This window comes from Corvus brachyrhynchos, unplaced genomic scaffold, assembly GCF_000691975.1.
Source record: "Corvus brachyrhynchos isolate BGI_N302 unplaced genomic scaffold, ASM69197v1 scaffold87, whole genome shotgun sequence".
Classification (NCBI taxonomy): Eukaryota; Metazoa; Chordata; class Aves; order Passeriformes; family Corvidae; genus Corvus; species Corvus brachyrhynchos.
The window spans coordinates 4,437,876-4,453,797 of record NW_008239767.1 but is presented as its reverse complement, the minus strand read 5'-3'; the positions used below and the strand labels follow the sequence as shown (position 1 = coordinate 4,453,797).

General features: G+C 37.5%; 1 protein-coding gene across 3 annotated transcripts in view; it reads right to left on the bottom strand.

Moving 5' to 3' along the window:
* The window catches only part of ORC3 (origin recognition complex subunit 3), a 33,315-nt gene that overhangs the window by 5,565 nt on the left and 11,828 nt on the right, over positions 1-15,922 (bottom strand). For 2 of the 3 annotated variants that reach the window (XM_017742818.1, XM_017742821.1), the window contains exons 8-16: positions 15,698-15,811; positions 14,162-14,295; positions 13,606-13,669; positions 10,541-10,657; positions 9,560-9,639; positions 5,642-5,775; positions 3,185-3,270; positions 2,611-2,708; positions 1,571-1,712 (exon numbers count right to left, since the gene is read on the bottom strand). In XM_017742818.1, the coding sequence (XP_017598307.1) occupies positions 1,571-1,712; positions 2,611-2,708; positions 3,185-3,270; positions 5,642-5,775; positions 9,560-9,639; positions 10,541-10,657; positions 13,606-13,669; positions 14,162-14,295; positions 15,698-15,811 (969 nt within the window). The remainder of the gene's footprint in view (positions 1-1,570; positions 1,713-2,610; positions 2,709-3,184; positions 3,271-5,641; positions 5,776-9,559; positions 9,640-10,540; positions 10,658-13,605; positions 13,670-14,161; positions 14,296-15,697; positions 15,812-15,922) is intronic. The other variant, XM_017742820.1, reaches the window with a different exon arrangement.

Genomic DNA, 15,922 nt, shown 5'->3' with positions numbered 1-15,922 from the left:
GTATCAGTGAAAACAGAATGATACTGTGTTTGGTGCAGTTTTTTTGGGTTCTCTTCTCCCCCACCTCCATAAATATAACCCTCGGTTCATGTTTTGCTAAATAAGTAACTGGACTGGACTCCTGTAAAGCAATGCATCACATATTATGGTACTCGACTGAAGCTCTTTTCTGTACTGGCCCTCTGGAAGGAACAGTTCTGGAGAACTTTGCTCTGGTCACGGCGCAGAAAAATACAAACCACACAAAAGTTGTAGACAGAAAAAATACTTGACTCACATGGATTAAAATGCTAAGCAAGGTACTCAGCCAATACTGCTCCTGTTAGAAACTATGCCAAAAATTCACAGTCTTCTCAGAAAACATTGGAAATATGTTAAAGCATGTCCAAGTACAAAGTACAGGATGACAGAGAGCTTTAAATCTGGTCAACTCATCACAGAGAAAAGAATACTTATTAAACACATTGGTAGTTAGATCTTCCTAGCTGTCCTAGTCTATATTTTTACACATCTTCTAAAAATATAAATTACTGAGGTTCATATTAGGTTTCTTTAATGGTAACTTGCTAACTACTGTTTTCACAAATAAGCTCTGTAAGTGGTTTCAGTAATAACTCCTGCACACAGCAAAACTGATAACCCTCATTCAAATCAAGGACAGTGCCAACAAACCCAATACAAATCAGGTTGTAGATTTCAGAGGCTGATCTTTATCAAGTATGGTTCCTGGTAAGTGTTGGCTTTGACTCAAATAGCACATTACTCAGATACAGCTACAACCAATAGTTCCTTCAAAATTATGATCAGTTTTTAAAGAAAAATGTTAGGGCATAAGAACAACTTCAAGTACCACCTATAATAAAGGACAAAAAGAAATGTATGTTCACTCCTTTTCCAAATCCTAGTCTATTTTTTCTTCTGGTCATCCTGTCAGTTTGACTTACGAAAGAAGTGGAATATAGTCTGCTTTTCTCTTCTAGAAAAGGGAAGGGTTAGGCTGATAGAATCAAGGACAATCCTTTTCTTGGACTCAGAAAACATAGGATATCAATACATAACAAGTATGAAAATAAAATTACCAAGAAAAACAAAGGACTCAGTTAAATATGCTGTATTTAAGCTATTTTAATGTTATGATTCCACCTGAAGTCTTTACCTTGCAGCTAATCTACATAGTGAGGACTGAGCACCAGCCCTATAAAGAAAGTTTCTGGAAAGAGTAACAGACACTGTATTTTTCCCATGGACAGTCATCCCAATTGTAATGGAGGACAAAATTACCTTCCTGATACATTTACAGAAGAAAGAAAATATCATGGCTAGAATACGCTCTGGAAAATGGATTCCTCCTACAGAATTCTTTCCAGAATTACCTTCTTTATTTCAGCCAGACAGATTCCCCAGCTCTTTGAACAAAGTCCCCAGTTGCTTATCAGCACTTGCTAGCTCTCTGCAAAACAGCTGAATACGTGCCAAGCTTCATGAAACAGCAAAACTCAGCCTTGCACACCATCCTCACACAGCCTTCCAGAACCACCCTGGCACCACAAACAGCCCACTTGTTTCTTACCTTCAGGTACCAGTGTGGGTTATTTAAAGCTGTGTGCAGCGCCGTCCTGGGGGCAGCATTCAGGTGCCCTCGGAGAACAGTGGCTGCGTTGAAATACATGATCTCATGCAGGGTTCTGTGGTCTGCAGGAACAAGGTATTTTCTGGAAAAGCAGGAGGTATGGGGGGAGTGGTGGAGACACAAGCTTCAGCTTAAGGGAAACAACAGAAGTCTGCTGCAGTCAGACTACAAAAATGCATGTTTCCCAATCAGTACTGAAAAATCTCTGCAAAACAAGATGAACAGCACTGAAATAAACTTTTAAGCAGAGAAGTCTGTTATTATCAACTCTACATCTAATGGACTTAGCATAGAACTCTAGCTGGGACATTGACAAATTAAAAATAAGGGCAGCAGCTACAGTGCTAACCCAGTCAAGTGCTCCACAGATCTTGCTTATCTATCTCAAGGACTCATCATGAGTCTCTGCTCATCTTTGTCTTCCTATCTGAAGCTTTTTGCTTGGCACAGTCATACTTCTGTTGGCTTCTCTGCCTCCCCCCCACCCTCTATAATTAACAAGTGCCTTCATCTCTGCCCCCACCACAACAAGCCTTTCACATTTTCCACTACAGAGCTGCCTCCAAAACTGTATCCTGCTATGGGTTGCTCACCAAAACAGTTCCCAAAATGGACAGGATATCACACTTGACATCTGTACAGTTTCATAAGTAGAACAGATCAGCAAAGATTAGGGTAAAGACTTTTGACTTTATTTTGCCACTTACACCCACTCCTCCCTCAACAGTGTCTCAGTAGCCAAAGTAGGTTGGTCAATTCGTATCCTAATTATTTCAACTGATCTATTGAAAAAGAGGTGCGGGTTTTTTTTGGTTTTTTTAGTTATTATTTTTAGAATCCTCAAAGAAAGAATAGGAAGGGAAAGAAAAAGTGTGCCACAGGGACTGAGACACAATTTCGACAAGATTAACATGTTAGTAAAATTTCATTTGCAACTTGTGGTGCAAACTAATGCAGGAATATAAAACAGGAAGGCTCACCTTACAAGACTGTCTATATAGTCAACAACTTCAAAACGAAGCATTTCAAACTTTGTCAGTTTCTTAGACCTTCTTGATTCCTTCAACTCCAACAAAGTCTTTAAAAAAAAGTGGTGCATAAGACTACATGGGAGGCAGTTATTCTCTGGAGAACACAATCTACATGTTTAGCATGTATAATTAATTTTTGCTGGCATGTTCTCACTGATGATGTTTGAAATGTAATCATGCAGTTATTTTTATTTAGGCCAATGTATTCAGTTCTCAAACCCGTAGGAGTTTGAGAATTTCAAAGAAATATGTTTAGGCGAAATGTCTAAATTACAAGTTAAATAAAAAGAAAACCCATCTAATTTGCATTTTAAAATCCTGGTTTATGATAGATATTTTCTGTAATTTTCTATGTGTCAGGAAGGCCTGAAATACATAGTTGGTACTTATTCATTCATTTTTAAGATGAGACACTCACACACAACCCTTTACTTAGAGCTCCAGCAAGCTGGGAAGAACTAACCATGAACATTTTAAAACATTAATTTAAGGAACCAGTCAGTAAAGCCTAGGCAGGCCTAACCTTCTGAAGGTGATAAAGGTCTGTCTTCTTCTGGAGCTCCTTTTGTGACGATACGGACACATCTCGTTCTTGGGAAGCTTCTGCTACTAGAACAAAACTAATGTTTGATATGTGGGGTAAATTTTTCCTACACAAACCTCCTAACCCAAGCAATCTTAGAAGTACTCAGTAGTTACTTGTTCACATAGACCCAACCACAGGCAGTTTTTGGGTCTTGCATCTTGTAAAAGACTGTTAAAAAAGGAGTCTGCAGTGCAACTTAGCCAACAGCGATTAAATAACAGAATCAATTCAGCCCTGAGCAAAGGCCCAGCACAAGCCCTGCACATCGCTTTAATTCTGTTTAGGCCTTCCTAAGTCTCCTAAGTCATACTCTCAACATTTATAAACTGGACAGATTAGTGCTAAGTACTACTGATGCTTTTGGTGTCTTCAAAAACCCACATGCTGCATTTTTTTTCCCTTCTCATGTGCAGAAAAATACTGAGTAAGAAACGAGTTCCCCCTACATAACCCAGAAAATGCAACCAGAGCAGCAAACAGAAACATGCTGAGGTATTTCATTGCGCCGTTTTGTCATCACCTTAATTTAGAACAAAATTTCATCTTCATGGACATGTAGTTTGTTGATCAATTGCACCAATTACTAGTAATTTTTAGGTAAAAACAAAGAAGCAGAATCCCAAAGCAGAATCAATGCTAGGACGAGTGATAATCAAAACAAAAGGGATCTAGATTTCTTGCCTTACTTAAGAGGATGGCAGATGGAGATTTCACCCACACATCACAGGTAAAGCTCTATCAGCAGTGACAATCATGATATTTAAAAGCTTTTTGGTGACCTGCAGAGAACAATTTGGTATCTTCCAGGGTCCTGTGGACATTTGTGAGAGTACTGAAGACTTCAAATCAGAGAACTTCCTCTCCACTAGTACACCAATATGTTTTTTTTATTTTACAAATCCTTCAGCTCAAAATAGACTGAATGTGAAGACATTTTGTTTGTTCAAGCTTCATTTTATGTTCTTCAGTTCATTAGGCAGTCAGGACAATGGACTTTGTTGTTTGTTATTAAAAAATAGTATTTTGGACTATCCTTTCACTCTAGGGGCTCTGTCGGCAATTTGAGTACATCAAATTCTTGGCAGACTTCTGAAAACTCCCACTGAAGATCAATACCATCACAAAAATATAAAGTAAGTTCTCTAACCCAGCAATCTATTAATGTACAGTGTATCTTAACTTCCCCTTCTCACTTTTCCTTTGGAGCTTAAATCTACTTTGAAAACAAAGATCTTTCATGCATACAGCAGACCTTCTCCACTTTAAAACCATCTTCAAGTCCTAAGTGAAAATAAATACTGTCTTTGCTTTATAGTTCTGCAAGTTCTGAATCCCCAGAGCTGTTCTTTATTTATTTCCTCAAGGTAAAAATCCAACTACTTAAAAGCCTTTGGCTTCAATTCTTTTTTCCAAACTAGACAAACCTTTAGTTTTCCATCATAGTTCAGATTCCTCAGTGCTGGTACCATCAGTGACACACACAGCTTTTTCAGAGTGATGACCTACTTTCTCTACCATAGCTCTGCTCTTATTACAACTATTAAAAAATACATGCTGTTTCTTTTAGACAACCCTCCATTAACCCTACAGTGTTACATGACTACTTTAATTAATATTGACTGCATTTGGGGGTTGTTGCCTACTTGTCCAAATGCTGGGTAGCAACCACACTGGTCATGAGCTTAATTAATATGCATAAAACAGACCCGATGATAACCAATTAATCTTCAAAAGCCAATCTTTGGGCAGTGCTTCTCCATAATTCAGGGAAAGCAAGGAAATTCCTATTCCAAGAATGCTGGAATACATCATACTCCTATTTCAGAAAGAATGCAGCAGTGTCAGTTAACCTGCCTCTGACAGACACAATGCTGCTACTCATTTGCCTTGCTAAGCTGTGAAATATGTCCTCTACCATGAACAATCAAGTCTATGGGCTTGATGAGTTACAGCCTGACAGCAGAGCCCTGACAACCTGCACTTGGGGTCCTAGCTCTGAACGTGCAGGGGAAAGAAACTTACACGCATTTGGGCTAAATACCATGTCATAAGGAAGTCTGCTGCTTTTTATCTTTCAAAATAGTTCGTTTTTAACGACTGCAACATCTGCTAAAATGCTCAAAATACATTTATGAGAGATTTAGGGGATAATGTTTGCTGATCTGTCCAATTTCTTATCTAACATCACTCTTCTGTATTATAAAAAACACAAACCACACATCAGTAAAGAATACAAACATTTCCTAATTTTGTCCATATATTTAAAAAAAAATCCTGCAAATATGATGGTTTAATATGATGACAGGCTATCTCAGGGAAAATGGAACTCATTGGTCAGATTACAAAACAGCTTTTATATAATTTCCAGTGGAATACATGATGGTTCACACCCACCTTCTAGATTCTGAAACTGGGTCAAGAACTCCTTCAACTTTTCTACTGTCTTATCAAACTCCTTTCCAGAAGATGACATCAAAATTTCCACACACTGTTGGAGCATGGTTACCAAATCAGTCTTATTCAACATCCTAAAAGATAAATTGTTGGCTGAAGTTGAAACACAGAATGATGAAACAAGTGTTCTTAGCTGAAAAAAGTTTAAAAAAATAAAATTGAAAAATTAATTTTAATAGAAAAAATCTCCACAATTTTAAGCATTCAATCTTGAAGCAAAGTCAATTTTTTTCCTGCTGTCACTAACAGAAAGAAACAAACCAATTAGGCTTGGCGATGATGTCCTTCACATTTTCCTGCAGAACAGTAGTTTTTCTGATTATCTAAAAACACTTGCTGGACGCAGGAGTTGCAATTTTTGAAACTGTGAGTCAGACACCAAAACAAAACAAAAAAACCCCAACACCCAAAACCCAATCATGGTAGGGTTGAGAACTCATTCCCAAGAACGGTAAATAAAATGGTAAAAAACCCCCACTATGTAAACACATCCACAGAATTACTCTATGTGACTCAAAATTACTCTCAAAAGAAATCTGTATGCTGTTTTCTGTATTTAATTGCTGTACATCTAACCATCACTAGAATCCCAAAACCATCCAAGTTGGAAGGGATCTCTCGAAATCATCTAGCCAGCCTCCAGCTCGGCATTTACTTACTATTTTGTCATTAGGGCTTTTCCCAAATGTCACCAAGCACTGCCCAGTCTCAAAACCTTACTTTAAAAGATATCAAAGCAGTGATGGTGGTCAGTGTCTCAGGCAGTGGGTTTCCATATCAGCTACCTAAAAACTGACAAAGATTTTAAGGAAGAATTCAGAAGAGGCTGGGGAAGCTTTGTGGATGTCTGGAGGGATAATTGCAATTTGAGCTCTAGTTTCTAACTGGCAATTGATACTAAATGCTTATAAAGGTTAAAATTTAGAACTTCAGTTTATCTGCTTCAGGGTTACAGATTTTTTGCAAGTCAAGTACTGCCTTCAGATACACTTGTTTTATACAGAAAAGCATAAAGAGTTAACAACAGAAAGGATGCCCTTGACCACACAAAAGGCTAGAAAACATTTTGAAACTGTCTTGTATAATATAATGGGTAAACAAGATAGCTTGTTCTAGGCCAGACAAAACACTGCAGCTAAACACCCAGGATGGAGAGAAGATAACCAGATCTGGAGATCTGTGAATGGGAAAGAACAAATTTATTTCCATAGTATTATTCAAAAGGAAATTGCAAGTTCTAGAAAAAATTATTTACAACAATGGGATTACAGGGCCCAAAGAACAGGTAAGAAGACAGTTATCACAAATGAGAAATCAGTAAAGGATCCTTTTCAACCTTCTAGGTTTTAGATTACTGCAAAGTATGCCAGGTATCAGTGGGGTTAAGATTTTAATTTCGTGAGGACTCGGGGTTAAAGCAGAAAGGAAGATCTCAAATTACCAAAAGGCAGTAAATAAATGTCTCTGATTATTCAGACAAAAGTTATGAAAGAGAAAAAAGGAAGCTAGAATGAAGTCCACAGAAACTCCTGAATGCTGAAGTGGGGAATCACCTGAAGAAGCGATACCAGATTGGTCAGCACCAAAATGACTGGTCACAGAAGGGAAGGACTGTGATAAGCAGCATGTGATGAAAAGCCATCCATACTTAGCAGACAAAAACCAGAGTACAACATCTAGACAGAAGACAATAGGGCAGACAGTCCTTGAAGTTTTGCCACACAAAATGTTGATGAGATGTCCCAGCCAGTTAGCTCTACATAACCAATCAAGTGAGACACTCTCCAATCTTCTTGATCTCTCTCTTCTGATGGAATTAATGCAAAATGAACTAAAGCTCACACATTCTCTCTGTCATCCCATGGTATCTTTAGACTCTGGAAAACTCAGGTAGAGTAACTACTGTCTAGATTGCTCAAGTTAGATTACCTGAAGCACCATCTTTGAGGAGAGCACTTCTAGCAGAAGGGATAAAAGCCTGTCCAGGGAAAGGCTGAAGTAGAGAAACCAATCATGTAAGAAACGTGGTTCAGCAACTTTAAAACCCTACATATTCAAACATAATTAATAAAAAGCAAGCAAGAGATTTCGCTAGAGAATGAGAAATAAGCTGACCTAAAGCTTCTCTATTTTTTTACTTTCTAAATACAAGGGGAAAAAAGATGGATTCCAGAAAAACGCTGAAAAGGAATATGGGATGGGGAGGGGTGAACATAAGGACATATCAACAGGTGATGTGGCTCCTGGGAAGGCAGAGATATTAAGGAACAGTGAATAACTTCTAAACCTGAGCAAAAGGGGAAAAAAAAAAGATTGTGAGTAGAAGGGGAAAGACTACATTTTATCATTTTCTTCTAAAAGATAGCAGCAAGATTCTATATAGAAAAAGCAGAGACAAGAGGAAGTATTTGTCAAAAGACAAACAGAAGTCAAAAGCTGAAAAAATGATAATCACAGCTAGAATTCAAAGTATTTGAAGAAACTGTGTTGGAGGAGTTTTGTTAGAAAATGACAAAATTTCTGGATTAAAAAAAAAAAAAGAATCATAGAATCATCATCAGTGAAAGCAGCAACCATGATCACCGTATTTCTATCAGAGGCTCCCACAGTGGGAGCCAGGACCAGAAGAACAACAGGAGGGAGATGAACAGATAAGAATAAAAGGGGAGCAAGCCAGAATCTGATGGTAGCATCAACTTTGAGATAGGAGTAGTGACAGATGAATTCAGAGAGGATGAAAGCAAATTTAACACAGGAGAAGAAAAAGGAGAGGGAAAAATGGCCAAGAGTTAGTAAGAGATTATAGACAGACAGTAGAGGAAAGCAGAATGACACATTGTGGGCAAGAGCTCAGAGGTGATTGAGTGCTGTCAAGATTCAGGAGAGTCAGAGAAGGAACACAAAGGAACGACTGCAGAAATGACAACTCAAGCATGTAATCCTTTCAAAGGGATGAGGGTGAAAGAACACAGAAAAGTGGCTGTGCGTAAGAACCACTCAGTATGGCAAAGGTACAGTGTGAGGAGTGTGTTTCCTTGTGTGTGTATCAGCCCAGAAAGTTACCCTCCACCCACCACTGGTACGGCTTTTCTGTGCAGTTTTACTGTCAGACACATCAAACCTGACCAGCTCAGGGGGTCTGGAAGAGGCAGCTACAGTAACGGGGTCACACCAGTTCCCTGTGGGACAGAGCCAAGGGATTGTTTGAATGAGTGCAACTATCAGGAGACAGACACCTGCCATGTGTCTGTTTAAAGCACATTTAGAAGTCTGTAGCTGCAACACTGCAACTGAAAGGTTTTCTATCAAGAAAACTGGCTTTGACGATTTTGGCATTTTAAATACTGACAGACAACACAAGTACAGGCTCTCCCAAAGTCCTACGCTCACAGTATCACAAAAAATTAACTCAGTCCCTGTAAAAACTGTTAAGGCAATTAGGAAGAGAAGGAAATAGTAAAATAAAAAAGAAAGGCCTCAGCTACTATTCATTTGGAACAGATTCTAATTATCATTAACAGATTAAAATTTAAGCCAACTAAGACTAATAATTTGATTGATAATATCTACTGCAATTATACTCTGAAAGGCAAAACCCAACTCGTTCTCATTCACACAAAGTAATCTCAGTGGTTTCAGCATAATTACTCAGGGCATATGAGATATTAGAACCTGACTGAATTTCACAGAAATCAGTAGAAAACCAAACTGAAAACAGCAGCCAATTACACTTGCAAACAACCCTAAAACTAGCTGTGAACAAGCAATATCCTCAGCTTTAACTTCCAGAAGAAATGATGACTGATATTTTCCATGTGTACAGTGGTATTAAAACAAAATGGGGGGAAAAAAAATCACCTTGCTAGCTGAAGAGATGACTCATACTCCTCTGTCTCCCACACTCGGGTTTCCAAACACGCACAGTGCAACTCCCTGATCTGTTATGCAGAAGGTGAAGAAAGGATAAAGTGTTTTACAAAGTAATGTGGAAATCTTACAACAAGCTGTTCAAAGCAATATGCAATTCCTTTAGAGCTTGTTTTCCAAAGATGTAGAATGATTGCAAAAGAAATGAGAGCATTTAATATCTTCCAGAATTAAGCTTCTGCTGGAGGCTGTTGCTCTGCACCAAGTTGCAAACAACATTCAGGTGAAGAGAACTGCAGTGAGCAGAAAGGAACTCCAATCAAATGCCCCAACTAAAACATCCTTTTATTCTCAAATACTGGGACAGTTCATGCTGCTTTTGTAGTCAGTGACAGATTCTAGCAACAGTATGGAATACATTGAGAACTGAGAGACAAGTGCACATGCACAGAATATATAATTGCTCTTCTACTGGAAGAAATCACTTAGCATGAGAAGGTGGATTAAACTACATTAGAGCAACAGGACTATTAAGAGCAATTATCACTGTTCCTCCTACTATTGCTTTTTTCTGCACAGAAGGTTGCTAAAAACTCAGTCTCTTAATCTGAATTTGACTAGTAATCTAATAGATGGTAGGAGAGTGTACATTGTCTGCAATGCATACAGATAATCCCAGATGTGGGAAAGTCAATGTGTGGATTTTTTTGCTAATCTGTGCACCTGCCTCCTCCTGGAAACTCCTTCCTGTTGACTGACATGGTATCATCCCTGCCAGTAAAGAAACCACACGCTGCTGTCCTCCGCCCATAGCAAGAAAGCATCTGTCTCCATTTTAAGAAGCAGGGGGCAAAACAGCACTTTAGTAAATAAAGAGTAAATATTTATTTAGATGTCATACTTTGAGGCCAAAAAAACCCCCTAAAACCAAAACCACAAAAACAACAAAAAGCACATATAACAGTACATCACCTGCTTGCCCAAAGGATACTTCGGAAGAGAAGATGTGAAAACATGAAGACATCTCAGAATTGAAACATAATTTTCATGGTAAACATGTAAGTCCTCCAGCAACTTCTCTGTTTCTTCCTACAGTGATAGAACAATTTTTGAAGTAATTCTGACATCCATTTAAAACTCTCATACAGCACTTAAAATGACTCTGAAGTTTTGATATTGTAGTGTGTTATGATTTAAATCACCCATCTTAAATTGAGACCACTAAGCAAACAAGCTGTATTTTAACAGTTCACTGCATTCACATTGCATATTGTTACCTTTACTTTCTTCCTCCAGCTCAGTAGAGATTTGCTACTGATTAGCATTATTTTACCATTTTCAGCTATATTTAGGCCTTTAGATTTGAAATGTCATCTCACAAAAGTAAGAGTATACACTATCCCTTTATCAGGCAGTGAGAAGTTATGTAGCTACTTTTACTTGAAAATTTGCATTTTTATACTACAAATGCATTTAAAAATTTATTTCTTATATTGTGGGTGGCTGCTGTTTTTATTAGTTATGTGTACATAAAAAGACCAGTTCACAGAAAACAAGCAGATACTCAGTTGCTGCTCCTATGTGTTTTTAATTTGACTTTTGTTTATTCATGGGTTGAAAACTACAGAAATTAAAAAATCACATTTAGGAAAAAAAAATTATTGACTGCTTCTACTGAATTTTCTGGATGGGACCACATTATCACTGGCCTCCCATGGAAGCACATACTAACACTTCTGGAAAGCCACACTCAAAAATTCTGGTAACTGTACTAAAGTACTTTGGGCTCCTTACATTTAAGTTTGTGAATCAAAAGATCTTCTCTCCCCTGTCTTCAGACAAAAATAAAGAGGAAAAAACCCAGGATCCTCTACATTACCCTTTTGCTTAACTCTGAGCAAACTATTCCAAATGGAAAGAGGAAAATAAAATAAGCCACTGAAGTTTACCAGAGTTAAACTGAAACAAAGGGTATCAACAATAAAAGAAAAGCAAAAACTTGTCTGTAGGCAATATAAGGAAGTACAGATGTATGGAAAGAAAAGGTATCATACTGCAAAGAATGAAAGTAACAAAGACAGTGCTACAGAGAGCTTTCTGATGTTAAAAAAAAGTTTTAAATTATTAAAAACATGAATGATATTTCTCCCCCTAGACTTTTTATATATTGAAATTTAAGAGTCACTGATATAACAACTGTTAAGGCAACTTCCAAAACCGTAGGGTAGACACTCACAAGTTCGTATTTTAATTCTAAGTAGGATCATTAAGAAAGAAATTATCCCCACCACAAAATAAGCTAAGAAAAGAAAGCAAGTTCACTCTAATGCTGCTGTATCAATCTTATTTCCCCAAACCCCAAGCATTATTAACACATCTGTATTTCCCTCATCTTGGTCCTAGCTCAAGACAGATATAGCTAATATAAGTAAATAGCAATGTATTTTGCCAAATAATGAAGTGAAAAGGCATAATCCATTTTAGAAGAGTTTGAAAATGTTATTAGAAGACTATGCAATATTATTTCCAGAACAGAGATAAAAGACACAAATTGCCACATTTACATAGTTTCAAATTAAGGTTGCCATGAAACCTTTCAGACAGATTGGTTAAAAATTAGGATGTAAAATTACTTTTAAAACTGATTATTTTAAACAGGTGAAACTCTTCCCATAGTTCTTAAAAGAAGTGGTAACAACATGGAATAAAAATGCATCTGATAAAGTGTATTGCAGGTTTAGGGGCTAAGATGGAAGACTCAAGTGACCTGGTGCTGAAACACGAATAGTAAGTTTATATGGAAGACTACTATAGTGACTCTGAAAGTGTTTCCAAAGTTGGGCGTGATACTGTAGATCACCGTGACACCAGAATAAACAGCACCTCATTAATGCAGCACTAGCACCTTTTCTTCCCAGGCAGAATACACTGCCAGCTTGGCAAGGCAGTAATGGTCCTACCTCTGTTGTAGAGATCAGAACAAGTGTCTTCAATTAAAATTTGTGAGAAGCATGATATGCAACTAAACACGAGAACTCCAGCTTCCTTCCCAAACTTACAGGGTGAAGCTTGTGAAATAAGGGGTGTATTATTAAACATGTAAAGTTGAAAACATATAAAGTTTAAGCGCATGAGTATTCAACTTCCAAAGCAGGTGTGGATAAAGGACAAGGGAATAGTAGTAGCTTAAGCTGTTTTTGCCAGTGAAGGTAATGGATCATAAAATGATGTAAAATCATGTCTCATCTTGAAAACTGTAACTGCACTTGCAAAGTTGCCTGTTCCTAACCTCCCTCCAGCCATTACCATTGTTTTTCATACTTGAGAAAGCCTTACACACCAGGCAAGTACCATTTGCCTGACAGGTTACAAATACTTGAAATGAAGAGTCAGGAGAAACCCTTTACCTTCAGCAATGTTTCTACTGGGAGTGGCTCAGATGGTGAAAATAACCAACAGATTTTTGTTGGTGAATTCCTAAAGGACTCACAAAAGTAGTAGTCTGGCTTCAATCAGTTGGCAAAACTTCAGATAAACATCTAACAAATTAGTTTTAATCCTGTATGAGGTCTAGTGTGAATGTGTGCCTTGGGACAGAGACTCTGCCCTACTGAGTTCAAACAGAAAGTGAGGCTATGAAGGATTAAGAACTTAAGAAATAACCTCCAAGGTTACTTACACATTCTTCAAACACTTAACTGACCTTCCAAGAAAGGCAGTCTGAGGAAGCATGGAAAGACCTGGCCATAAATAAACCTTGTATCCTTCTTTTTAAGCAGTTATATTTCTAGATATAACTAAAAGTTGATGTAATAAAGTTGAGCAGCTTCGTATAAAGGCTGACCTGGCAACCCCAGAGATCTGGAATTTTGACCTGCCAATCCTAATTTGTCATTACTGGTCACAAAGCACAGTATGTTCTGTATGAAAGATGTTATACAGAACTATACATCTTGGTCTTGTATTTTATTATCCTCCACCAAGTGATATATTGGGCAAGTTATTTCAGTTCTCCAAGGATATTCTTAAAATTTTACCTTTAAGAAGCTGTCATTTGTCAGCAGTGCAACCTGTTTCCCTGACTCTTGCTTTTCCACATACCTTATGGCAAGGAAAAAAAAACCAACATAAAATTATAATGTAAAGGAAGATTCTAGGATTAGAAACATTTAAAATGTTTATGCTGCTGTAAGAAATATGTATCTTTCTTTGGAAAGATTCAAAAAGGACAGTCAAATCCAACAAGTTGAAAGGCCACTCCAAAACCCTAGAGATTATGCTTCAAATCAGTTTAACAAGTTCAAAAGTCATTTACAGTCATTTGTCAGAATAACTTGTTTCTGTATTAAGAACAAGAAGAAAAAAAAAATCAATTCAAGTGATTACACATCACAGAAGCTGTACTCTCTAGACTAGAATATTAAGGCTTCCTGAAATTATTTAGAACTGTCCTCTGATCAATTTACCTTTGCTACAGAAACATGTGCACAAATGAGCTACAGTGTTCACAGAACTACATTTACAGATTCTTTTCATCTTTTTTAAAGCTGACTCAGTATATGATTGTCCAGAAAATGTTATTTCCACCTTTACCTTCTGAAAGAGGGCAGTCTCCGAATGTTTTCACACTGACCGTGTGATAAAGAATAAACTCTCTTCTTAACATCTACCAGTTGGCAACACAGTACACTTAGAGGCTGGGAATAGAAGTGTTCCACAATACAGAGCTGGAAAACAAACCAAGAACTAGGGATGTTAATAAAATTCCAGCTCCTTCCTTTTAATGCTTTCTTACCACTACACTGCATATACTACAATGGTAGTAATGATACTCCTTTAAAAAAAAATTACAATTCATAAATATTCCATAAGTCACTACAGGACATTGATTACACAGTTGTAAACAGTCACATTAATTACCTTCTTTGCTATATGTGCTATTCATTTTCAGCTTTTCCCCCCTCTTACATAACATCACACGTAGATATAATGACATGATGGTGATCTCTTGTATCTATCACTTAGAAAATCTGATCTGAAATTGCTTCATCCTTGAATACTTTTACTACACAAGGACACAGCCCTACACTGTCAGGTCTAAAACTTGTATTTGTATGTCAGGCCAATGGAGAAGTATTAAATTTTGATGACTCTTTCACATAAGAGGAGTTGAGACCTATGAGAGCCCACATAGCTCTGTCTTCAGGAAGAGGTACTATGGCCAGGATACTTCTCCTGGCCACATGTAATCACTGAATCTTATGTATCAAAAAATCTATTCTAAATGAAATTCTAAATGTCTATGACATTAAAAGGGCTTATTTCAGGTTCACACATGGAACTAGGCAAGAAAGAAACAATTTCACAGTCCCACATTAAAACATATGACAGGGGCTACAAATTCTTCAGAGAACTCTTGTCTGCAATCCACAAGAGCTACAAGGAGACCTAGACACAGAAATATATCTAGATATGAAGAACTATATAAGACAATAAAAATTTAACTATTGCGCTCGGTAGAGACTCTTTTTGGAAACCCTCAGCTCTTCCACTTTGCCTCCTGAGAGAGGGTAAATGTAACTCCCACATTGCTACATGGCTGCTTAGAGCACAATTATTACCTACTCTGAGGCACCAAGTAAATGATGTTGCAGCTCCTGTTTCCCTGAAAAGGTAGGAACTGCCAGAGGAGTTCAAGCGGGGAAGAGACACTCCTGTAGCCTATTCACATCAAGACAAACCAGAGTACAAGGACCCCATAAAGATGATCAGAACTGGAGACTTCTGCCAGGGGTGTTAGAAAGCTACAAATTAATCTATAGCAAAACACAGCTCTTTCTGCCCACTTTCTTTAAGCCAGGTCACCCTTTTAAATGTAACCTTAAAATATCACGGGTTTTGTGGCAGAGTAAGCTTTTATGTGCTTCTTCATACCTGTCCTACAAGTTTGCTCTTAAACCCTTATCAGTAAAGGTTTTAAAACACCCATCTGTTCACAGATCCAAACTGTTTACAAAGGATATTTTTTCATACAATTCAGCAACATTAGAACCTAAGACATCTTTCAGTGCCTTGTTATTACCCTTTGTTTTCACAACCATAATTTGAATTCTTGTTACCATTGCCTACCTGAAATCCTTTGATAAAATTCTGGACAGAAAAATCATGGTACAGGAATATGTTGATGAGCACCTGCAGAACTTTCTCACCCAGTTTAAAGGGAAACCGGGGTGTCAGAAGCAGCTAAGAGGGAGAAAAAAGAAAAAGTAGCCATAGTAGAAATTTTCTCCTGAATTCAAATTAGCAAAACTTATATAAACAACTTGATACAACTCTTAGTATGTGTTAGCATTC